The sequence below is a fragment of the Mauremys reevesii genome, linkage group 3 (assembly GCF_016161935.1).
Source record: "Mauremys reevesii isolate NIE-2019 linkage group 3, ASM1616193v1, whole genome shotgun sequence".
Taxonomy (NCBI): Eukaryota; Metazoa; Chordata; order Testudines; family Geoemydidae; genus Mauremys; species Mauremys reevesii.
In genome coordinates, this window is record NC_052625.1 from 81231643 (window position 1) to 81258017 (window position 26375).

General features: G+C 45.1%; 1 protein-coding gene across 1 annotated transcript in view; it reads right to left on the reverse strand.

Annotated features, from left to right (window-relative positions):
- The window catches only part of DISC1 (DISC1 scaffold protein), a 345826-nt gene that overhangs the window by 209635 nt on the left and 109816 nt on the right, over positions 1-26375 (reverse strand). The window contains 1 exon segment of the mRNA XM_039530205.1: positions 3236-3290. Coding sequence (XP_039386139.1) covers positions 3236-3290 — 55 coding nt within the window.

The window sequence follows — 26375 nt, forward strand, 5'->3', positions numbered from 1 at the left end:
AGTTAGCAGCAGGTATCAAGCGGAGTGCCCCAAGAGTCAGTCCTGGGGCTGGTTTTGTTCAATATCTTCATTAATGATCTGGAGAATGGCGTGGACTGCACTCTCAGCAAGTTTGCAGATGACACTAAACTGGGAGGAGTGGTAGAGATACTGGAGGGTTGGGATAGGATACAGAGGGACCTAGACAAATTAGAGGATTGGGCCAAAAGAAACCTGATGAGGTTCAACAAGGACAAGTGCAGAGTCCTGCACTTAGGACAGAAAAATCCCATGAACTGCTACAGACTAGGAACCAAATGGCTAGGCAGCAGTTCTGCAGAAAAGGACCTAGGGGTTACAGTGGACGAGAAGCTGGATAGGAGTCGACAGTGTGCCCTTGTTGCCAAGAAGGCTAACGGCATTTTGGACTGTATAAATAGGGGCATTGCCAGCAGATAGAGGGATGTGATCATTCCCCTCTATTCAGCATTGGTGAGACCTCATCTGAAGTACCGTGTCCAGTTTTGGGCTCCACACTACAAGAAGGGTGTGGAAAAATTGGAAAGAGTCTAGTGGAGGACAACAAAAATGATTAGGGGGCTGGAGCACATGATTTATGAGGCGAGGCTGTGGGAATTGGGATTGTTTAGTCTGCAGAAGAGAAGAATAAGGGGGATTTGATAGCTGCTTTCAACTACCTGAAAGGGGGTTCCAAAGAGGATGGATCTAGACTGTTCTCAGTGGTACCCGATGACAGAACAAGGAGTAATGGTCTCAAGTTGCAGCAGTGGAGGAGGTTTGGGTTGGATATTAGGAAAAACTTTTTCACTAGGAGGGTGGTGAAGCACTGGAAAGGGTTACCTAGGGAGGCGGTGGAATCTCCTTCCTTAGAGGTTTCTAAGGTCAGGGTTGACAAAGCCCTGGCTGGGATGATTTAGTTGGGAATTGGTCTTGCTTTGAGCAGGGAGTTGGAGTAGATGACGTCCTGAGGTCCCTTCCAACCCTGATATTCTATGATTCTATGATTTTCCTTAAGTGTGGATTCAGCTTTCTAATGTTTGGAAAAATTCTGAGATGCTGAGTTACAGTATATTAGAGAGAGAGACAGAGAGATGGACTAGCAATCTGTGTGTTTCAGGATATAAACCACATATTTGCCAAAATCAGGAAGGAATTTCCCCTCCAATTATATAGCATTGTGAATTAAGCACATTAAGGCCATATTAACTCTCCATCCAAAGCATTCTCCAGTCACTGTCAGAGAAGACTAGTGGATCATTGATCCATTATGGCATAAGGAACCACCACATTCTGTGATACAGGAGGGCCAGGGAGCAGTGGGAGAGGGGAAATATATAAGCCCTAGGCTAATTAAGGTGTGGTTCCCTGTAGACTAGGAAGGGTTGATACAGGTTAATTGGAGCATCTGTAGTCAATTAAGGCCCTGTCAGGAACCTAATAAACCCCCCTGCTTCAGCATGCAGGGAGGAGGAGGAGGAAGGATAGAGGACTGGAGCTTGGAGGTGTGTTGTGAGATTTGAAAGACGAGAGAACCGAAGTAAGGGAGACCCTGCCCCGGCAGGGCAAAAAGACTCCCTCCCCCAGTGTCTAAGGACCAAGGGTAACCTCACCCAAGGGGGAAGAGGGTAAGAAACCCACAGGGCTTGAGAGGAGCTGGGCCTCAGAATGAGGAGCAAACCCAGACCCCTCCCCCGCTTCCCTCCTCTACTACCTGCCCCGGGCCACTATTGGGGCCCTCGCCACCCAAGAGCAGGGGCAAGGGATTGCATCTTAGCCCCCCCGTCGCCCTCACAAGAAAAGTGGAGGCCCTACCATATGAACATCGGCCATCTTGTCACAATTCTTTATAGTGGGTGGAAGATATGGAAAATAAGAAACTGAAAATCAGATTTGAGATACAGTAGCAGCAGTATCTCAGATGAAAGCAATAGTGGTAACCCAAAAGTTTCACACTCCTATTCTTCACATGTACAGGGTTGGGAGAAATTACTGAAATAATTTGGTGGGAGGAGTACCAAAAACTTCCCACAAAAAAAATAACAATATAAGTATCGACATTTGTTAGATATTATAGGCCACAAATGCAAAAAAAAAATATTATGCATATACGTCATATACAAAGTATGTGCCAGTGAGCAGACTTGTGTGTCTGCATATTTTGCATGAATGAGAAAACAGGCAAATATATGTGCAAGTGAGCGATTGCATGAGTAACAGCATATTTCCTGCACACAATTACCAGTTTGTAGCAACAAATCAGCATTTTGTACATGCCATTTAAGGCACTGATGTTTGAAAAGGAAGCTTCAAATCTAATAGTACACATGATGGGTGCTTCGCTACTGGAAATTCACTGGGCATTAGGCACCTAATTCCCCAGGTGCCTTTGAAAAATTCACCCTTAATGCACCTAACAACCATGCCACAAGTATCATATAAACACATGGATTACATGGTAACTAATCTCCTGAGTCTGCAAACAGCTATGCACTGCTTAAATTTACTCATATGAGAAAGTGACATTAGTCAGTAGGACAATTTATATGCATAAATTTAAGCAACTGCATAAGTGTTTGCAGAATCAGGACCTAATGGAGGATGATATACAATGAAAGTCAACAGGAGAAAATACAATACTCAAGTCCATTAAGTGTCCTGGAAACTATGATGCACTATATGATTTTTTTTTAATATGTGCGAGCATGTCTAAACTTTACCCAGTTGGGATGAAAATGTAATTCATTTATCATAATTACCCTGGGCCTGATTCTGATTTCCACTTGCACTACTGTAATTCCTGAGTAACATTGCTAACTTCAATGGAGTCAATCTGGATTTACACCAGTGAAACCAATATGAGAATATGGCTTTTTTCCTAAGAATAAAGACATTCAATTGTGACCAGATTTCACTTTTATTTCATAAAGCTGACAGTTCTTTTCTAAGCTGAGACCAACAGATTGGTTTCTATTGTGAACATGAGCCAAGAAATATTACATTTAATGAACCATTCCACCAGCTTCCTTTGGCAGACACACTAACATTTTTGAATGCCTTAACCAGGTTTAGATTTCTTTTTTAAACAGATATTAAGAATATTTATATGTTAAACATATTCAGAAGAAATACCATACATTTGGCCTTTCAATAGGGACAATATTGTATTTAAAAAAGTAATGCATTATCTTTGTTTCTTATATGTACTGGAAAAAAATGATAGTTGATATGCACTTACTTTGGCAGTCGTTTCTTTAATGGACATGCTGAGTGATTGTTCTTTTTCCTGAAGGCTAGATGGATTAAAAGAAAAGAAAAATGTTGACTTTCTTCACTAACCATGGTATGTTACACAATCTATTTTTTCATAAATAAGTACATAAAGGCTTTAAGATGATTCTTCCAAGTAGAGAGGTCCAATGTCAGGATAAAAATCATATTTCTCTAAAATCTTCATTTAGTCTGTGTTACTAATAACACTGCGCTGCAGATTATTAGAACAAAGATTTTTTTTCAGTCTAGTTTACTTGTTCTCAACCGATCCCATTTGTTTACTTTTATACTTTATTCAACATGGATAGTAAAACTAGCCTACAATGTATTTCACCAATACGTTTTCATGTACCATATCTATTATTATTTTAATTATCAGTAGTATTAATAATTTGTATAGAAGTAGCCCAGGAGCCCAAACCCTGGAACAGCATTGCACGGTGTGACGCACTGCACAAATACATAACAAAAAGAGAGTTTCTGGTCTTAAAGAGCTTACAATATAGGTATTGCATTGTGTTCAGGTTTCCAGCACTGCTAGAGAATGTTTAAAATCCATCATCCTGTTTTCATTAAAAATTCACCTGAAAATATTTCTATTCATATTTGTTTTTGTAATTTAAAAAACCCTTGCAAACAAAAGTTTTGCCCTGTACTACTCAACTACAGTAACTCCTCACTTTAAGTCGTCCTGGTTAACATTGTTTCATTGTTACGTTGCTGATCAATTAGGGAACATGCTCATTTAAAGTTGTGCAATGCTCCACTCTGATGTTGTTTGGCTGCCTGCTTTCTCCACAGCTGGCAGCCTCCCTACAGCTCCCCCCCCACACACACACAGTGACTCTGGCCCGCCGGCAGACCCCCCGGATCAGCGCCTTCCCCCTTCTCTCCCCCCCACCGGCAGCAATCAGCTAGCTTGCGGCATTTCGGAGGCAGGAGGGAGGGGAGAGGAGTGAGGACTCGGCGCACAGGCTCTCCCTCCCTCCCCTGCCTCCCAAACGCCACAAGCCAGCTGATTGCCCCAGGCAGGAGGGAGGGGGGAGGAACAAGGACTCGGTGTGCAGGCTCCCCCTCCCTCCCCTGCCTCCTGATGGCAGCAATCAGCTGGCTTGCGGCGTTTAGAAGGGAGAGGAGGGAAGGGGGGGGGAGCGAGGACACAGCGTGGGAAGTAAAGGGGGAAGGGGGGGAAAGAAGAGGCAGGTCAAGGATGAGGGCTTGGGGAAAGAGGGGAGTGGGTGGGCTGAGGGTTGAGCCCCCACCCCGCCCCTGGTGCTTGCAGAGTAGAGGAAGCTGCTGCTGCTGTGCAATGTGTTTCTCTTAGCCTAAAGCACCTTCAGCCTCCAGTGCCAGTGGGCTGTGCCTGTGTAGGGTAAGGTAGGGGCACTTCCCAACTATAATACTGTACAGTATGTTTGTAAACACAGCACGTGCACACTACTCCTCCCACCTGCCCCCAGCTTAGTATTAAATTGCTTGTTTAAAAATTGTTTAAAACTTATACCTGTATTAAATTGCTTGTTTAAAATGGTTTAAAATGTATATAATGCCTTTTGTCTGGCAAAAAAAAAAATTCCCTCAGACCTAACCCCCCCTATTTACATTAATTCTTATGTGGAAGTTGGATTTGCTTAACATCGTTTCACTTAAAGTCGCATTCTTCAGGAACATAACTACAACGTTAAATGAGGAGTTACTGTATATGCTTAAGCTTTGCAGATACAACCCATGTTTGTGCACACAAATTGCATGCACAAAATAGACAATCCTGCTAACACTGGATATTATTGAACACCCACTGATAATATAAGCCTATATATACACAATACAAATACAAATTAAATGTATATATACAAAGTAAATACAAACATTACATTAAAAGAATGTTACAGTTGCAAAATCAAACATTCAAAAGTGCATTACTAAACAGTTTTTGATTCACATAATCATCAGCTATTTTTTCCACAGGACCCCTGCCTCATTCAGTGCAGAGGCTGGATGGTCCTCAGAGAATGAATCAGAGCTGTGTAGTGAATGAGGCTGTTATCTGTAGGATCCATGCCTCATTTGTTCCCAAGTTGGAAGCTGTGTCATGAATGAGGCAGAGGACAGTAAGAGCAAAACGGATGATTTTTTGGTTAAGGCAGCTGAAGGCCATCCTGAAGAATCAGATTTTACACCTGCCTCTGCCACAGACTTCATATGTGATGCTGGACAAGACCCTTAAACCAAACTTTTCATCGTTGGCCACTATGTGTTCCTCATTTTTCTAGGAGCCCAGCTTGAGTCCCTGGGGTCTCTGATTTACAGAAGTGCTGAGCACTCAAAGGCAATTAAAGTCAATGGGAAATATGCTATGAATAAATGAAATGCTATCAAATGGTATCAGAAAAATCAGGCCACGAGCATCTCTCTCATTAACTGGCCACCAAAATTAGTGTGTACTTTTGATATTATCTCTGTGCCTTAATTCTACATCTGTATAACAGGCATAATATGGTCTTACTTTACAGTGGTGTTGTGAAGATAAATCAATTCATGTTTGTGAAGCACTCATGCTACAGGAGGTTTTTAGTAGTGGATCGTAAATAAGGCATGGGTCACACAATGCACAAGGATAAAACAAAAAACTGAACTGATGCTTATTAATTGAGAACCGTCCATCCTGTGCATGGAATGAGGTGGGGGTCCTGTGGAAAAAATAGCATGTGATCATGGATTTATATACTGTATCATAAAGCATATACACAAGGGGATAAATTAAGTTGCACAGACAACCTTAATACTGGTATTTCCTAACAGCTGAGCGCTGGACTTCACAACCTTACCATTCTTTTAATGTAGTTTTCTTTGCATGTGATTTCCTAGGTTTTTTTTAAAAAAAAAAAAAGAACTGAAAAAACAAATTCCATGACGTTATCACTATTTATTATTTGAATTATTGAAGTGCCTACAAGCAATTTTTCCCACCCATGCGTGGAAATTAATTTTGTTATATGCACCAATATCGGGGTGATGTGTCACACATCTCCATATTGGTACACACAACAAAATGCATGTATCGGTGCTGGGCTGAGGGTTTCAGAGTGTGGGAGGGGGCTTAGGGGTGTGGCTGAGGTGTGGAGGGGTGAGGGCTCCGGCTGGGGGTGCGAGCTCTGTAATGGGACCGGGGATGAGAAGCTCAGGACTGGGGCAGGAGGTTGTGGGGGTGAAGGCTCTGGGGTGGGGCCAGGGATGAAGTGTTTGGTGTGCAGGCTGCCCCGCGGCTATAGCGGGGAAAGAGGACTCCCCCCAGCTCTCTCTCCCCACAGCAGCACCTAGTCTGGGGGTGGAGGGGAGCCTCTCCCCACCACGGCAGCTCCGGGGCTCAGGCCAAAGGATAGACACCTCTCCCAAGGCCACAGCAAGTCCAGGCTGGGGCTGGGCCGGGACCGGGGCACCTCTTCCCCAGCCACAGCAGGTACGGGCCAAGCTGGGTTGTGGCCAGAGGGGGGTGCGTTTCCCCTAGCCACGGCATGTCATTTTTTATAAATTATATTTGTGGGAGTTTTCACTAACACATTAAACTTTGTTTTTGACAGAACACCTACGAGGCCACAAAGGGCCTTCACAGTAAATGGTGATGGTTCTATATATAGAAATGTAGGGCTGAAACTTGAGAAGCCCTCTAGTCCAGTCCCCCATGCTGAGGCAGGACCAAACCGGACAGGTGTTTGGCTAACCTGATCTTAAAATCTCCAACAACAGGGATTCCACAACTTCCCTTTGAAGCCTATTCTAGTGCTTAACTATACTTACATCTAGAAAGTTTTTGCTAATATCTAACCTAAATCTCCCTTGCTGCAGATTAAGCCCATTACTTCCTGTCGTACCTTCAGTGAACATGGAGAACAACTGATCACCATACTTTTTGTAACAGCTCTTAACGTTCTTGAAGATTGTTATCAGGTCCCCCCTCAGTCTTCTTTTCTCAAAATTAAACATGCCCAGGGTTTTTTTAACCTCACCTCACATGTCAGGTTTTCTAACTTCTTATAATTTTTTATGCTGTCCTCTGGACTCTCTCCAACTTATCTTTCTTAAAATGTGACGCCCAGAATTGGACACAGTACTCTAGCTGAGGCCTCACTAGTGCTGAGTAGAGCAGGACAATTACCTCCTGGGTAACTGACACTTCTGTTAATACATCCCAAAATTATTCTAGCCTTTTTCACAACTGCATCACATTCAATTTGTGATCTACTATAACCTCATGTGGCTAGCCAGTTGCTCTCCATTTTGTTGTTAGGAAGGAAGAAATCAAATGCACAAGTGCAGTATTTTGCACTTGTCTTTACTGAATTTCATCCGGTTGATTTCAGACCAAATAAGTAAATATTGACAGAGTTACCCTTCCACAATCTAAACTACATAGAGGGCTTCCAGTTTTTTATTTGTTTTTGGTGTTTGTGGACAAATTATTATTCAGTTTCAGAGCTAACTATAAAAACTAGTTTTCCCATTTCCGATTTTGGTGGTTTCATCAAATGTTATAGCAGGAATCACTGGTGCACAGTGGCCTCAACCAGCTCTGCAGCATACACAGGACCTTGCTGTATTTTATAGGCGATTTTAATAGGCACCACACACAATGGGGCTATGCAGCAAACAACACTGCAGGTAAAGAACTGACCCCTGGGCATCAGCAAAGAATATGCTCCTCCTTTTAGATGCGAAACAGTGCATCACTTTCCACTCTGCAAGATAGGTCAGAGGATACTGCCCTGACCTGATGTTCATCTCTAAAGATGATACAGGTACGCTAATACCCCCATCACGGATCGTCCTTGATAACTTCCCAAACTGCCTGCACAGACTAGTACTGACCATATTGGCATTCAAATTCCAGTTCTCTACTCAAAACCAGCGCGGCACTGGAAATTCAAAAAGCAGACTGGGCCACTTTCTCTATGACTGTAGAGAACATAATCTCCCACATTCCCCCAACGGCGAATACTTGTGATGATTTTACTGCGCTTCTAATCTCCACTACAAAGAAGAACATCCTCCAAGGACACGTCATCGTACACTCCTTGCTGGACTGCAGAAAGCCAAAAACTCCTCCACAAATATGAGTGCAGAGATCCTCCTACTGGCTGCAGCAAGGCAGAAATAGTGGCTTGGCTGTGTAGGTCTAAACTTCACACACTCAAGCAGATGCACCTGGAACTTCCTGAGACACCTGGGGGCTGCAAATCCCACGTGAAAGCCAATGCCACTGGTGATAAACTTTTGTGGACATAAAAACAGTCAGTGGATAAACAGTATCACAGACAAGTCCAGCATCAACTTTAGCAAGTGATGTCCACGTGCAATCCATCTTCCCAATGGTCTGGATATCAATGCAGCCCGGAAATTCGGAAAGGCAGCAGGGAAACATGGTATCTATCCTGATTTCCTATATCTGGGTCCGCTGGCACAGAAATGAATGATGGAGCTTTTCACAAATATCCAGGAGACCAGTGAAATCCTCTACCTGTGGAGAGAAGCCAAGGACATTGCACCCCTAAAGCCTGGAAAACCTGCAGATTATCCTTCTAGCTATAGACCAATCTCCTTTCTGAACACCATCTACAAGGTGAAGGAGCGTTTGAGTCTGAACCAAATCAGGCCCACTGGGAACACCAGCCTACCTAAGGAACAAGCTGGTTTTCTTCTGTACAAAAGTTGCTGCGACCAGTTCCTGGCCCTCACTACAAGCATCAGTGCTGGATTCCAGCAAAAACTCAAGACCAGTATCGCTTTCATCGATCTGTCAGCAGCATATGACACAGTCTGGAAGGATGGTCTGATACTGAAACTGACCAAAGTGATCCCCTATGTGCAGATTCTTAGGCTGCTGAACACCATTCTTAGTGGCTGAAAGATTTGCGTGTGCCTTGGAGGTCAAACCAGCAAGCCATGAACTTTGAATAATGGGCGATCACAAGGCCCTGTACTTGCTCCAACACTCTTCAACGTATACACAAGTGATATGCCTGAAACAATAGCACAGAAGTTTCTGTATTCTAATGATCTGGCACTCACAACCATTACCATTACATCTGAACTTAAGAGTACTTCCAAAAGTGGCACCTGAAACCAAATCCAAGCAAATCTGTAGTCCCTACCTTCCATTTGACAGACTTGCACAAAACACTGTGTCGAGTTTTATGGTGAAACTATGCGTTATAACCCAAAGCCAACATATCTTAGTGTAATTCGTGACTGTACACTGACCTTTCATGAACACCTCAAGAAAGTAGCCTCTGAAGTGAAGACTCACATCAACATTATTTGAAAGTTAGCAGGAACAAACTGGGGAACAACTGCCCCGGTGCTATGAACATCAGCCTTGGCCCTGGTGTACTCAGTTGCAGAGTACTGTGTGCCAGTGTGGACAAGAAGCTGCCATACCCAACTTGTGGATAGGCAGCTGAATCAGACCATGCAAATCATCCTGGGAACTTTAAGATCAACACCTCTTCCATGGCTTTTTATATTAGCAAACATCGAACCTCCATCTATCCATCGAGATATAGCTACATCACGAGAACTTAAAATGTGCTGAAGACTACTCAGAACTTCCCATCTGCCAGATTATGGATAACATACCCTAACAACACCTCAAAATCACCAACACCACTATAGACCACCTGTGATCACCCCATGTCTCTGGATCCGGACAGGGAATGGCAGTGTGTCTGGACCTCATCTACCGTTCCAAACAAGCACTTGGTTACTGATCCAACCAGTTGCCCTCCCAGTTTCGATATGCCATGCAGACATTGGACCACACTGAAATGAATCCAAACAAACCATAGAAGATACAGCTACTTGATGCACTAGTGGAAAATGAAAGACTGCCCTTTGTACAACTGGTGAAAACATCCAAACCACTGAACACATCATAATGTAGTGCCCCAAATATGGATTCAAAGGTAAATTGGATGATATCCACAACATCACAGAGAAGGACTTGAAATGGCTTATGGACCTACAATTGCATCTACAGAATGTTGCTCTGCAGATGCCGTATGCCAGAGACAGAAAAGGGGGAATCACTTATGCATGCACCACTAATCCATGCACCACAACTGGAATGATGCAACCATGTCTACTGGCTACAAACTGTCTTTCACCAAAAGAGAATTTTCCTCAGGTTTTTGGGTTCCCAGTTTGTAGCAGAAAGAAACAAGAGAATTTACATCAAGAGAAAACAAAAAGATGGTGACTTGCCTGCCTGGTGCGAAGGTTGCGGATCTCTCGAGGCATCTAGATAGCCTTATGTGTAGTGCTGGGGAGGAGCCGGTGGTCGTGGTACATGTAGGTACCAATGACATAGGGAAGGGTAGGAGAGATGTCCTGGAAGCCAAATTTAGGCTGCTAGGGAAGAGACTGAAATCCAGGACCTCTATGGTGGCATTTTCAGAAATGCTCCCAGTTCCCCAGGTAGGCAGGCAGAGCTTCAGAGTCTCAATGCGTGGATGAGACGATGGTGTAGAGAGGAGGGGTTCACTTCATTAGGAACTGGGAAACTTCTGGGATGGGAGGAGCCTATACAGGAGAGATGGGCTCCACCTAAACCAAAGTGGAACCAGACTGCTGGCACTAAACATTAAAAAGGTTGTAGAGCAGTTTACTGCTGCAGAGGAGCGTGTGGATCGGACACAGACTTCTAGAGTCTGATGATAGAGAATCTCCAGGTTATAGTCGGGAGCAGAGGAATGAGAAGTATAATGGGATCAGATGATAAACAGTCACATAAAAAAGAATCTGGCACATCAGAAAAAGGCAGGCTAATAAACAGGGACAAGTTTTTAAAGTGCTTGTACACAAATGCCAGAAGTCTAAATAATAAGATGGGTGAACTAGAGTGCCTTGTGATCAAGGAGGATATAGATATAATAGGCATCACAGAAACCTGGTGGACTGAGAGCAATCAATGGGATACAATCATTCTACAAAATATATCGGAAGGACAGGACAGGGGCACTATATGTTAAAGAAAGTGTAGATTCAAATGAAGTAAAAATCTTTCCACAGGTTCCATAGAGTCTCTATGGATAGAAATTTCATGCTCTAGTATTAATATAACAGTAGGGATCTATTATCGACCACCTGACCAGGACAGTAATAGTGATGATGAAATGCTAAGGGAAATTAGAGAGGCTATCAAAATTAAGAACCCAATAATAGTGGGGGATTTCAATTATCCCCATATTGACTGGGAACATTTCACTTCAGGACGAAATGCAGAGATAAAATTTCTCGATACTTTAAATGACTGCTTCATGGAGCAGCTGGGAACCCACATGGGCGACTCTAGATTTAATCCTGAGTGGAGCGCAGGAGCTGGTCCAAGAGGTAACTATAGCAGGACTGCTTGGAAATAGTGACCATAATACAATAGCATTCAACATCCCTGTGGTGGAAAGAACATCTCAACTGCCCAACACTGTGGCCTTTAATTTCAAAAGGGGGAACTATACAAAAATGAGGGGGTTAGTTAGACAAAAGTTAAAAGGTACAGTGACTAAAGTGAAATCCCTGCAAGTTGTGTGGGCCCTTTTTAAAGACACCATAATAGAGGCCCAACTTCAATGTATACCCCAAATTAAGAAAAACAGTAAAAGAACTAAAAAAGAGCCACCGTGGCTTAACAACCATGTAAAAGAAGCAGTGAGGGATAAAAAGACTTCCTTTAAAAAGTGGAACTCAAATTCCAGTGAGGCAAATAGAAAGGAGCACAAACACTGCCAACTTAAGTGCAAGAGTGTAATAAGAAAAGCCAAAGAGGAGTTTGAAGAACGGCTAGCCAAAAACTCCAAAGGTAATAACAAAATGTTTTTAAGTACATCAGAAGCAGGAAGCCTGCTAAACAACCAGTGGGCCCCTTGACGATGAAAATACAAAAAAGATGATAAAGTCAGAAACTAAATGGATTCTTTGCTTCAGTCTTCACGGCTGAGGATGTTAGGAGATTCCCAAACCTGAGCTGGCTTTTGTATGTGACAAATCTGAGGAACTGTCTCAGATTGAAGTGTCACTAGAGGAGGTTTTGGAATTAATTGATAAACTCAACATTAACAAGTCACCGGGACCAGATGGCATTCACCCAAGATTTATGAAATAAATCAAATGAACTATTAACTAAGGTTTGTAACCTGTCCTTTAAATAATGACTGGAAGTTAGCTAATGTAACGCCAATATTTAAATGATCCTGGCAATTACAGACCGGTAAGTCTAACGTCGGTACCAGGCAAATTAGTTGAAACAATAGTAAAGAATAAAATTGTCAGTCATATTGAAAAACATAAACTCTTGAGCAATAGTCAACATGGTTTCTGTAAAGGGAAATCGTGTCTTACTAATCTATTAGAGTTCTTTGAAGGGGTCAAACATGTGGACAGGGGATCCGTGGATATAGTGTACTTAGATTTCCAGAAAGCCTTTGACAAGGTCCTCACCAAAGGCTCTTACGTAAATTAAGCTGTCATGGGATAAAAGGAAAGGTCCTTTCATGGATTGAGAACTGGTTAAAGGACAGGGAACAAAGGGTAGGAATTAATGGTAAATTCTCAGAATGGAGAGGGGTAACTAGTGGTGTTCCCCAAGGGTCAGTCCTGGGACCAATCCTATTCAATTTATTCATAAATGATCTGGAGAAAGGGGTAAACAGTGAGGTGGCAAAGTTTGCAGATGATACTAAACTACTCAAGATAAAAGCAGATTGTGAAGAACTTCAAAAGATCTCACAAAACTAAGTGATTGGGCAACAAAATGGCAAATGAAATTTAATGTGGATAAATGTAAAGTAATGCACATTGGAAAAAATAACCCCAACTATACATACAACATGAGAGTCAGGAAAAGATCTTGGAGTTATCGTGGATAGTTCTCTGAAGATGTCACGCAGTGTGCAGAGGCGGTCAAAAAGCAAACAGGATGTTAGGAATCATTAAAAGGGGATAGAGAATAAGACTGAGAATATATTATTGCCCTTATATAAATCCAAATACTGTGTACAGATGTGGTCTCCTCACCTCAAAAAAGATATTCTAGCACTAGAAAAGGTTCAGAAAAGAGCAACTAAAATGATATGGGGTTTAGAGAGGGTCCCATATGAGGAAAGATTAAAGAGGCTAGGACTCTTCAGTTTGGAAAAGAGGAGACTAAGGGGGGACATGATAGAGGTATATAAAATCATGAGTGATGTTGAGAAAGTGAATAAGGAAAAGTTATTTACTTATTCCCATAATACAAGAACTAGGGGTCACCAAATGAAATTAATAGGCAGCAGGTTTAAAACAAATAAAAGGAAGTTCTTCTTCACACAGCGCACAGTCAACTTGTGGAACTCCTTACCTGAGGAGGTTGTGAAGGCTAGGACTATAACAATGTTTAAAAGGGGACTGGATAAATTCATGGTGGCTAAGTCCATAAATGGCCATTAGCCAGGATGGGTAAGAATGGTGTCCCTAGCCTCTATTCGTCAGAGGATGGAGATGGATGGCAGGAGAGAGATCACTTGATCATTGCCTGTTAGGTTCACTCCCTCAGGGGCACCTGGCATTGGCCACTGTCGGTAGACAGATACTGGGCTAGATGGACCTTTGGTCTGACCCGGTACGGCCTTTCTTATGTTCTTATTCAAAGCATGTGGCAAGACAACCCAGCTCTTCAGCTTTCGCGTATAATAACAGGAATGTGTCAGTGGATACTGAGCCTGTGAAGTTTTAATAACCCAGATCCATTCGATGACAGAGGCCAAGAAATAAAATTCAGTCTCTTACCAGTACTCCTGTGTTTCACACTGTTACGACAAGAGTAGCACTCTGCCTGCTCAGAAGCTCACTCATTTACTCTTCCTTTTGACTACCAGAGAACACTTTTTATAGAGCTCCTAATTTAGCACTAAGGTCTTGACTGGACCACTAGGCTATAGTTCTGATCCATTACCTCACTCTTTTCTAGCAGAACAGTTAAGAAGCAACTTAACTGCCTATCTGCTGATACTCAGATAGGACCTTTGCATCCTATCATAGGACCATTTAAAATTTATTTTTGCTATCCTGTATAGTATAACTCACACACTGAGATTGCTAGGCTATTGACCCAACTGATCGAAAGACTGGAATGAGACAGGACTTCAATTAATATGAGACTTAGCTGACAAAATGCAGGAAAGGAAATGTTTTTGACATTCACACAATTGACAGCAATCTATATTTAGCATGCAATTTCTTCAATTCATGTAGATAGCCAGGTAGGTTCATTATTTAAACCTCCAGCAACAGACCTAGACACATTTGGGGGGGATAAAATAAGGTGATTCTAAAAGAAAAGCAGCACAGATTTGCAAAATGTGTCTTGGGGTCTCCCCATACACACAGTCTCCAGTTTAAGAAGCATGAGCTAAGGAATTAGATTACTGGCTGATGAATGATGTAATATACTGGCAAACACATGTGATTCAACCAGGGAACTTCAGGAAAGGCTGGGAATGCCGAAGATTTAGACTATGTTACTGACCTGACACTTAAAGTAGACTTTAGGAAAACTTAAAATTACCAAATGCTTCAATGGATGCAAACAAGGCAGTCACACATTAATATTCTGCACAGTTGACATGATACAGAAAATAGATGATAGATAATATTTATGGATATTTCAAATAATTGTGAAACAGTCCAAGAAATCACCGGAAAACATCTTACATCATCTATGGTGAAGGATCCTTGAGAAGGAGCATAGTTTTGGAATAAGAGGAAAGGACAATCTTGTTTCTACAGAAAAGAATTGGGAGTCTGGTTTGTGTTCCTGGCCCTGCCACAGACTTCCCATGTGAACTTTAGGGGCCCCTAAACATTATGATGCAACAGCTCATGCTTGATTGGTCTCATGAAGAATATTCTGAGAGGCTGTCACCTCCCTGCCACTATCTTGCCTGTATAGTGAAAATGGCCCTGCTCAAAGGAAAACTGAATAGTACAGTATAGGAAGAACTGCTTTCTGCTAATTAGAGGCCAGTTTCTAGTCTCTTTCCTTTAATTTTGTCTGCAGTCCCACCTCTTCATTTTAAGGTATTATATGCAGATACTTAGCCTTCCAAGAAAGAGGGAGGAGGGGAGAGCCTGACACCAACTAGCAGGCAAAAATCAAGACAACATTATTTCTATATTCTTGAGACTCACCTATGGATGAACCTTTTCTACCCAACTGGGAGCTTATATGCCATGATGAAATATTTATACACCATTGTGGTAAAAGATTTATACGGAATATAAACAGTCCCCATAATTACACAGTAATGGAATATACTACAGTATGCTGGTTATGAATATATGGGAAAGCATCAAGTACAAAAATAATTTAATTCCTACACTGGTGCAAAATTGCAGGCTGATCTTCACTACAAGTTAGCTGAGGACTAGTCTACACTGGCAATGCTAAAGCGCTGCCGCTCTCCCAGCACTCTAAAAAAAAACACCTCCACAAGGGGCATGGCTCCCATCTCTGGTGCACTGTCTACACTGGCGCTTTACAGCACTGAAACTTGCTGCACTCGGGGGTGTTTTTTTCATCCCCCTGAGCGAGAAAGTTGCAGCGCTGTAAAGTGCCAGTGTAGATAAACCCTGAGTTAGCACACTCCAGCGAGTGATCACACTGCAAAACAACCTATATGTGTGTGAAAACAAAGTGATATGATTAGCAGCACAGCAAATGAATTAGCAGTTAATGAGCTGTTGTAACTTGAGCTGCTGCATTCTCACAGCATTACTAGCTCAAGCAGCACTAGTGCTTCACCACATGCCTCCCTCTGGACAGGCCAGCTAGCTCAACCTTCAAGCACCAGTTAACTGGAGCTACCTCAAGCTAACAATGCAGTGAAGACAGGCCCTCTGTGAATTGTTTCCACCTTGATCCTGTAAGGACTGAAAGACACACTACTACTTCATAGCAGCAAGTATCCATCTGTGTACCACCACCTTCACCTAAAAGGATCATTCTGTTTCCTTCTATTCCACTCACCTGACCCCTGCTTGAAATAAAACAAAACAAAACCACCCACAACACAACACAACAAAATTATGCCAATCATTACCGGGTTCATTTGCTTGAATATTATATCCCTATCCTCTGTTCTTGAGTCTTTTAGATTGTCTTCTCCGGAGAAGTCACTGTCTCTTTTTCTGTGTTCGTACTACAATGAGCACAAGGAGGCCGGGATCTTCAGTAGGGCCGTTGGGAATTACTACAATATAAATGTCACCTAATCTGACAACCAGGTCTATATTCAATTTGCAATAAAATGAAAAGTGAAACTGTTGAATCGAGGACTCTTCCGTTATGCAAGCCAGGAATCATCTTTCACTTTCTCATATACCTCATAGCATATATACATTATGGTCAATTTCTAAAAGAGTGGTGTCCTTTTTGCAGGTACAAACTGGACAAAAAAAATCTGTACCTGCAATCCAACTCTGAGTGTAAATCAGGCAGGCTAAAACTACTCACCGTTGCACTCACAATTCATTTTGACAGCTCAAAAATGTAGACAGATTTTTAAGGCACAAATTTCAACTGCAAACAGGATGGACCAATCCTCAGCATGTATGAAAATACAGCCCTAAGTCCAAATTCATACCAGATGTGAGTGCATCTCCACTGCATTCAGCAGAATCAAGTAGCATACAACAGATCTGAATTTGGTATGGTATTCAGATTATGTGCAATGGACAACTTTAATTCAAAACAACCCTTTAGAAAATCCCTCACCCCATAAAGATATAAAACATCTGTTTAATACACAATTTGGAATATACTAGAGCTTTTAATGTATGAAAGCATTTCACCATAATATAGGTATGAAACTTTCCTTCAAATTCTAACATTTCAAGATCTGAAACAGAAAAATTAAGCACAACTTCAGAATCTGAAAGAAGAAAATTACTGATTTTTGTAAAAATGCTAGAGATTATTTTTAAGACCACTTTGTGCTCATGCCATTATGGTAGCCACTCAAGACCAATAATCCACAACTTGGTGCATCTAGACTTTCCTACCAGATATGAAGTTTAGAATGAGATATTGAAGAACCATAATTTCTTATAATGTGTTCACTTTTCAAACCTCTAACAATAAGTTCAACTTCCCCATCACTGCCACTTTTCTGATTCCCAGACAAAAAGTTCTTTGACTTGTTCAAAAGATGAAAATACACAGATCAGACACTATGAAAGTCTTTGTATTGTCACCTCTAATGGCAAGTTGAAAGTTCTGACTTTCAAAAAAGCCTTTGTCCAACTCTTAATGAAAGAAGTCAAAAACAACACTCAAGGGTAACCATATGTTGCAGCCTACATCAAAGGGAAAATATAGCAAAACTCTATTTAGAAGTCAGAAATGCAGAGATGTTTCTTGGCCTTCAGCAGACTCTACAATATAAATCAATCAAGCAATCAATAATTCTCTCGCACTCTTATAATTCCCTCTATGAAAGCATCTCAGAATGCTCTGAGGACAGGTAAAAAGACAAATTTTACATTGTGACAAAGCTATACTAAATAAAAGGACACTTAAGACTAGACAAACAAATAGGACTGAGTGTGTGAGAGAAATTAGAAAAAACTCTATTTACCTGGAAATTATTTTTTTTTTTGAGTAATAAGGCCCACAGATCCATTATCATGGGTAGGTCAGCCTGCTTGCAGCTTGAAGGCAGAACCAGAACCAGTCAATGGCAGAAGGGAAATGCCCCACCTCCTGAAATTCGTTCCACTTAAGACAACTTCCACAACTGGGATAACTCAAATCTAATTTCCCAAATTACAGATTGTGTTAAATATAGTTAGATGAAAAAGCAAAACAATTTCTTCTAACACAGAGCCTGGGAAATTCCCCCTCACAAAATAAACTCAAATGTCTAGATGTCAATTTCCATCTTTCTTCAGTATTATCAGCTTGTCTGAAGGGTAGGCTAGATGGATCTTATTATTCAAAGACAGATAATTTCAGGTAAGCGCTGATAGATATTACTATTCTTCATTTTGCTAATGTCCATAGATCCATTACAATGTGATTTTCACAGCAATGTGTCTCCTGGGTGGGAAGCAGGATTACCCTTAAATACGGACATACAAAATGAGGTATATTATATATCCTGCATTTTCTCTCGGGCACTACAAGATGGAGAAGACTTCTGCCAAAAAACAGTACTGGCTGAAGATTGATCCAATATGTACAATTTTGGTGAATTTATGACTTGATGGCCATGTGGTTGCCCATCAGAGCTTAATGTAGAAGACATGATTTTTGTACCCTTAGATTGTCACTTTTTCTAAGAACTACAGTTTGATGCTTAACAGAATGAAAAATATTTAGTTTAGTTCACTTTAGTTCTTCAGCTTACTTTGGGAATGAATACCATGAGAACTGTGAGAACTACCTATCTGAATTAAAAGTAAAACACTGGGTCTCATCTGAGAAAATTCGCAACTTCAAAGCTCATCTGATTGGAGACAATAACTATGGGGAGATCTACTCCAATGGACAGGAAGCGTAACACCACCTCCTGTAGGAATTCAATCTATATAGTACTGAAAAAAGTAGACTGAGATTCTGAGGTCATTCTCTATGGCCTTGTGGGGCAGGAAGTATTTTTGCTCCCAGGAAACATTTAAATGTTCAAATTTGTATAAAACAAATTTGCATATAACAGAGACCTGACCTTTTTGTTTGGACACTCTTATACACACACAATCAAATTTTCCTGGAGGAAATCAAGGCTAGGTTTCTTTGTATAACAAGTGGTTAAACTATGGACTTTGCACCAGTCATCAGAATAAGTTCTATCTGGTGACTTCTGTTTGGGATCCACAAAAGTGATAATCATTTGATATAAATAGCCATATTGAACCTGGACCTAGATGGACTGTTTTTTGCAACAGCAGACCTCTGCTAAAGAGAGTCACCTGGAAGATCAATGCTAGGTTCATCAGCCATAAGATCCACACAGCCTCTTCAGCCAGAAAAGCAAAAAGTATCAATGCTGCTCTCTCTCCTTCCTATCTTTTGCATGGTTCTAGAGAGCAGTGGAAAAGATGGTATGGCATACAGCAGAGATAATGCCCAGCTTTATGAGAGGTCATTCACTACCTCACATCCCAGGTACTGACACATGGAGAGGCCACACGGCACTCTACTGCTGTTTACAGATGCAAAGAGGCCAATCTCCAGCCCATCAAGTTGACTTGCAATGAGTGAGGATATTCCTGGGTGCAAATTACATTCTGCCTAGTCCAACTTCTGCCATGTAAGTCTTGATGCTCATCCGGCCAGTGCACATAGAGTTACGAAAATTGCTCTGCTGAGGACAAGGAAGTCAATTCTCTCTCTCGGATCAGGCTGATCATGTTCCTCCTAGTTTATTATGAAAACCTCATCAGACATGTTGACTGTCATGATCAGAACAAGTCCGTGGTCCATGGAAGGAGCAGTGGGAGGAAACTGGGCCCAAAGGACCCCTTACTGTGACTTCCAGAATGGGCAGTATCCATGCTGTGTCTGATTACCTCAATCCACAGCCTCGGTCACCTGAGGGGAGGCTGCTGAGTTCCACTGTCACAAGCATGGCTGCTGGTGTGGCCTCTAGGGACTCAGGCACAATCTTTCTTCTGCAGTCATTCCCCTGACACAGAAGGAAGAGAGGGAACTACTTGTCCCTGGAGCCAGTTTTTCCAAATCTGCCTGATTCCTTTTCTGCCCAAAGAGTAGGTCCCAGGCAACCCTGCCAGGATTAGGCTGTGAAAGAAACTGTTCTCTGCCTGCAGAGCCAACTGAGCCTCTCAACAAGACATTCAATAAGTTGATGAGCCAAAAGACACAGGCCCTTACTTTTGCCTCTGGCTTTTGTCAGCCTAGCTTTCTCCCAAAAGCTTGTGGAGGTGCCAGCTGCTGCAAATATCTTAGGGAGGAAGGGGAGATAAGGAGACAGTCTCCCCAAAAGGCAAATGCAGCCTTTTGGATGCGTCTGAGAATTAGACAGACATATTATTGAGTCAAACTGTTATTCAAGACATTTGAAATAAAGCTTGGAATTTCCCTCAGAAAAATTCTTCACTAGAAGGGCTGGTTGAGCTGCAGGCTGCCATGGGAGCAGGGCATTCCCCTGCTGCCATCGACTGACAGGTCTGGTTTACTCCAAAGCTGCACGCAGGCTGAAGTACCCACTGTAACACACTTGTGGACCTTAGCATGAAGAAGAAAGTAGACAGACCACTGTACAGGGAGTTACAGCAAACCAAACAGAATAGAATAAAATATTTGTATTTTAAGAACACTACAATATTAATAATTAGGCTCATTTCACATAATTTAGACTGACACATACCCCGACAGAGAACATTTTACAGCTTTGTGCTAAGCTTTAAAGGTGAGATCACACTAGTGTGAAGGGACCCATCATAAAGCCCTCTATGCCACTTAACCTCTGCAACAGTCTCCATGAGGAGTGGGCACTACGCAGGGAAACACAAACAGAGTAATCATGAAAGGTGACCTCTGCACCCACCTCATGCCATGGAGGAATTCAGTGTTGGCCACAAAGACATGTCTACACAGCCAGAGGAAGTCAGCCTCCCAGTCCAGGCTGATAGACTTGGACTAGCGGGCCTCAAGCCAGCTCTCTAAAAACACCTGTGTAGATAGCACTTTGAAGTTGGAGCTCAGACTGGACATTGGGCTCTGAAGCTTACGGAGGGAGGCATGAGCATTCATAAAGGTGAGCACGAGTGGATCCTTTGGGGTTGGACAAGAGAGAAGCAGTTGGATCCTTATTTATGCAGATCCAATGGCCCCAAATTCCCAGATATGGGATAAGAATGACTGACAGAGAGAGCAGCAAAAGGGAGAGCAACTCTGCAGTCTGCCTGTACATTAAACGGGTGAATACTGTCTCCCAACCCCTGCAGGCTTTCACACCAAAGCTAAATTAATCAGGCCATGAGACTGGAAAAGAACATCCATTTTACTCTAAGAGCGAGCTCTTCCTCACTTCCATGATGCCTTAGATCAGTGGGTGATTATCCTTAGCTGCAGTGGCTGCTATGAAATGGTACTTGCTGCCCCGGTGCATCTGCCTCAGCCTAATTCTCCTCATTTGGAGGGGAGGACTGACAAATTCCTTTGCTTTTTCAGGCACAGAATCACAGAAATGTAGGATTGGAAGGTCCCTCAATAGATCATCTAGTCCACGCTCCTGCAATCGGTAGGATGAAGTATTATAAAAAAAAAAAACAGTTACCCACCTTTTAGCAACTGTTGTTCTTCGAGATGTGTTGTTCAGGTCCATTCAAAGTAGGTGTGCGTGCGCCGCGTGCACGCCAGCCGGAAGATTTTCCCCTAGCAGCGTCCGTAGGGTCAGCCCTGGCGCCCCCTGGAGTGGTGCCACTACGGCGCCCTATAAAGGGGCCAGCCGACCCTCCACCCCCTCAGTTCCTTCTTGCCGGCACTCCGACAGAGGGGCAGGAGGGTGGGTATTGGAATGGACATGAACAACACATCTCGAAGAACAACAGTTACTAAAAGGTGGGTAACCGTTTTTTCTTCTTCAAGTGGTTGTTCATGTCCATTCAAAGTAGGTGACTCACAAGCCTAACCTTAGGTGGCGGGGTCGGAGATCACTGCTGACTGGAGTACTGCATGACCGAAGGCTGCATCATCCCTAGCCTGGTGCGTGATGGCATAGTGGGAAGAGAACGTGTGGTTAGAGGACCACGTGGCTGCTCTACAAATCTCCTGAGTCGGGATCCGAGCCAGAAACGCCGCAGAGGAGGCCTGCGCCCTAGTGGAGTGGGCCGTGATCGGAGGGACAGGGGTCTTAGCTATGCGGTAGCATTCCCAGATGCAGGTCGCGATCCACGAAGAGATTCGCTGAGAGGAGACCGGGAGCTCCTTCATCCTATCCGCCACTGTGATGAAGAGCTGAGTTGAGCGTCTGAATGGCTTGGTACGCTCGATGTAAAAAGCCAAGGCCCTGCGGACATCCAGGGAATGTAACCTCCGCTCCTCATTGGAAGAGTGTGGTTTCGGATAAAACACCGGGAGAAAAATATCTTGACCCATGTGGAACTGTGAGACGACCTTGGGTAGGAAAGCCGGGTAAGGTCTAAGTTGGACCTTGTCCTTATAGAAGACAGTGTACGGGGGCTCGGATGTTAATGCCCTGAGCTCCGACACCCTCCTGGCTGAGGTGATCGCCACCAGGAAGGCGGTCTTATACAACAAGTACAACAGGGAGCACGAAGCCAGAGGCTCAAAGGGAGGTCCCGAGAGGGCGGAGAGGACCAGATTCAGGTCCCAAGCAGGGGCTGGCTGACGAACATGCGGAAATACCCTGTCCATACCTTTGAGGAAACACCCGAAAAGTGGGTTCGCAAACACCGAAGTACCCCCCTCTCCCGGATGGAAAGCCGAGATGGCTGCCAAGTGAACACGAATCGAGGAGAGGAAGAGGCCCAGTTGTCTGAGGTGGAGCAAATAGTCTAGGACAATGGGGATTGGGACCCCCAGCGGATTGTGACCTCGCTGACATGACCATATGGAGAAGCGCTTCCATTTGGCCAGGTAGGTGGCCCTAGTTGACGGTTTCCTACTATCGAGCAGCACTTGTCTGACCTGCTAGGAGCACTGCATCTCCACCGGGTTCAGCCATGGAGCATCCATGCTGTGAGGTGAAGGGACTCCAAGTTCGGGTGGCGGAGGGAGCCTCGGTCCTGCGTGATCAGGTCCGGGAGCAGAGGCAGCGTCAGGGGCACCTGAACGGACATGTACAGGAGTGACGTGTTGGCACGGCCATGCCAGAGCTATCAGGATTACCCGTGCGTAGTCCCTGCGAATCTTCAAAATCACCCTGTGTATCAGGGGGATCGGAGGAAAGGCGTAGAGCAGACTGACCCCCCAAGACTGTAGGAGGGCGTCCGACAGAGACCCCTGACTACGGCCCAGGAGGGGGCAGAACCGTCGACACTTTCTGTTTTCCCTCGAGGTGAACAGGTCTGACCGGGGAAAGCCCCAGAGCTGGAAAATTGAGCGTACCACATCCCATCAGAGGGACCACTCATGACCCCAGAACAAGCGGCTGAGGGTGTCCGCCAAACTGTTCTGCTCCCCTGGAAGATAGAACGCCGTGAGGTGGGTAGCATTGTGGACGCAGAAATCCCACAGCGTGAGGGCTTCCCTGCACAGGGGAGAGGAGCATGCACCCCCCTGTTTGTTGATATAAAAGACTGCCAACGTGTTGTCCGAGAGGACTGAAACACATCTGCCGGCCAGGTGGGACCGGAAGGTCAAACAAGCGAGGCAAACCGCTCTCAGCTCCCTGACATTGATATGCAACTCTAGGTCCTCCGGCGACCACAAGCCCTGCGTCCTGAGGTGTCCCAGGAGCGCTCCCCAACCCCGATCCGAGGCATCCATTACCAGGGAGAGGGAGGGTTGAGGGGCAGCGAAGGGGACACCCATGCACACTTTCTGTGGGTCGAGCCACCACCGCAGCGCGCTTAGCACCAAATGGGGAATGGACACCACTGAGTCTAAGGGGTCCCTGGCCGGGCGATATACTGTTGCTAACCAGGACTGTAGTGGGCGAAGCCAGAGTCTGGCATGGTTTACCACATAGGTGCACGCCGCCATGTGACCCAACAGCCGGAGGCAAACTCGCGCCGTGGTAATCGGGGCACAGTGCAGTCAGAGGATGAGCTCGAAAATCGCACGGAATCTGGATTCCGGCAGGTACGCTCTGGCGTAGGTGGAGTCCAGAACTGCTCCTGTGAACTCTATTTGTTGCGTCGGAGACAGGGTGGACTTGGCTTCATTCAAGAGGAGGCCGAGATTGAGAAAGGTCTGCCTGATGAACACCACCTGGTCTCCACCTGCTCTTTGGAGCAGCCCTTTATGAGCCAATCGTCCAGGTAGGGGAATACCTGGATGCCCCGCCTGCGCAGGAAGGCCACCACGACTGCCATGCACTTCGTGAAGACCCTTGGAGCAGCTGACAGGCCGAACGGGAGCACCGTGAACTGCAGATGGGCATCGACCACGACAAACCTGAGGTACCGACGGTGTTGGGGAATTATGGCAATGTGGAAATAAGCGTCCTTTAAGTCGAGGGCGGCATACCGGCAATCTCCTGGATCCAGGGAGGACAGTGAGACCATGCGGAACTTGAGCTTTCGTACAAACTTGTTCAGCCGCCACAAGTCTAGGATGGGTCTCAGGCCCCCTTTCGCCTTTGGTATTAGGAAATACTGGGAGTAGAAGCCTTTGCACCTGAGCTCCCGAGGGACTTCCTCCACCGCCCCTGCCCCCATGAGGGACTTCACTTCTTGACTTAGAAGTTGCTCGTGAGATGGGTCCCTGAAGAGGGACGGGGAGGAGGGCTGGTGGGGCAAGAGGGAGGAGAAGTGGATAGAATATCTCCTCTCTACCGTGCAGAGCACCCAGCTGTCCGACGTGATTCGGGACCAGGCACGGTAGAAGGGGGACAGACGTGACCCAAAGGTAGGGGTAGAAGAATCTAGAGTCTCGATACGTAGGTTGCCATCGACCTTACCATCAAATAGGCCCCGAGGGTGGTCTCGATTGACCGGACGCCTGGCTGGAGGGGTGGCATTGGTGACGCCTCCTGCCATTTCTGCCCCGCCTGCACCCCAGCTCCTGGCGAGTCTGAGGCTAGTAGGGGCGTGGGGCCGTCTGTGGCCTAAACTGCCTGCGCTGGGTTGCAGGGGTATGCAAGCCCAGCGAGCAAAGCGTCGCCCGCGAGTCCTTTACGCTATGCAGATGCTTGTCCATCTTTTCTGAAAACAACATCTGCCCCTCGAAGGGGAGGTCTTGACTGGTCTGCTGGACCTCATAGGGCAGGCCCAAGACCTGGAGCCAGGCTCCCCGCTGCATGACCAGGCCCGTGGCCAGGGTGCACGAGGCTGAGTCCGCCGCATCTAGGACAGCCTGGAGAGAGGCTCGGGAGATCAGCTTCCCCTCCTCCACTAGGGCCAAAACCTCTGACCTGGGGAAGGAGCTCCGTAAACTTTGACATAGCTGAACACGTGTTATGACCATATCGGCTTACAGTTGCTTGTTGGTTGGCAATGCGGAGTTGTAGGCCTGCCATGGAGTACACTTTTCTGCCAAAGAGGTAGAGTCTTTTAGCATCCCTGCTCTTTGGTGTTGACCCCTGAAATCCTTGATGCTCCCGTTGGTTGGCCGCATCCACCCCCAGGGAGTCCGGGGGGTGGGGAGGATACAAGTGTTCATGCCCTTTAGAGGGGACGAAATAGCGCCGCTCCGTTCTCTTGGCAGTAGGGGCCAGTGAGGCTGGCATTTGCCATAAGGTGCGGGACGTATCCGCTATGGTCTTTATCAGCGGGAGAGCCACCCTGGATGGCCCTGAGGGAGCCAGGATGTCTACTACAGGGTCCGCGTCCACCTCGATTTCCTCAGCTTGGATTGCGAGGCTCTGAGCTGCTCACCGGAGCAGTTGTTGGAGGATTCGAGTGTCCTCCAGGGCCGGTGCCGCAGCCGTGCCCGAGACCGCTTCATCCAGGGAGGAAGACGAGGAAATTACATGGATCGGCCCTTCCTCCGGTGCGTGCAGTCCTTCGGGGTCCTGCGGCACACAGTACTGTGGTTGCAGGGCCGGTTCCGATTCTAAATGCGGAACCGCGCCCGGTACGGGGGTCGCCAGTGAGCGGCTTGGCGTATCGGGCGTTGCGTGCTGAGCCCAAACTGTAGACGCTGCCGGTGCTGCTGCCCGGCTAGGGGGTGCTGAACTTGGATATGGCACACCCCTGCCCGGCGACGGTGCCGGTGGAGGAGGCAGCTGCGCTGGGGCCACCAACACCAAGGAGACCGAGGCTGACCTTGATCGAGGACCAAACGCCTGGCCTACCGACTGGTGGTAGGCCCAGGGGGTCCAAAACGGCCACTGCGAGGGTGGATGCCATTGCTGCTGCCACTGTGGGTAACGCTGGTGGCTTGCCCCCGAAACCGATCTCCTGCTCCGCGACCGGCTGGAGCGGTAGGA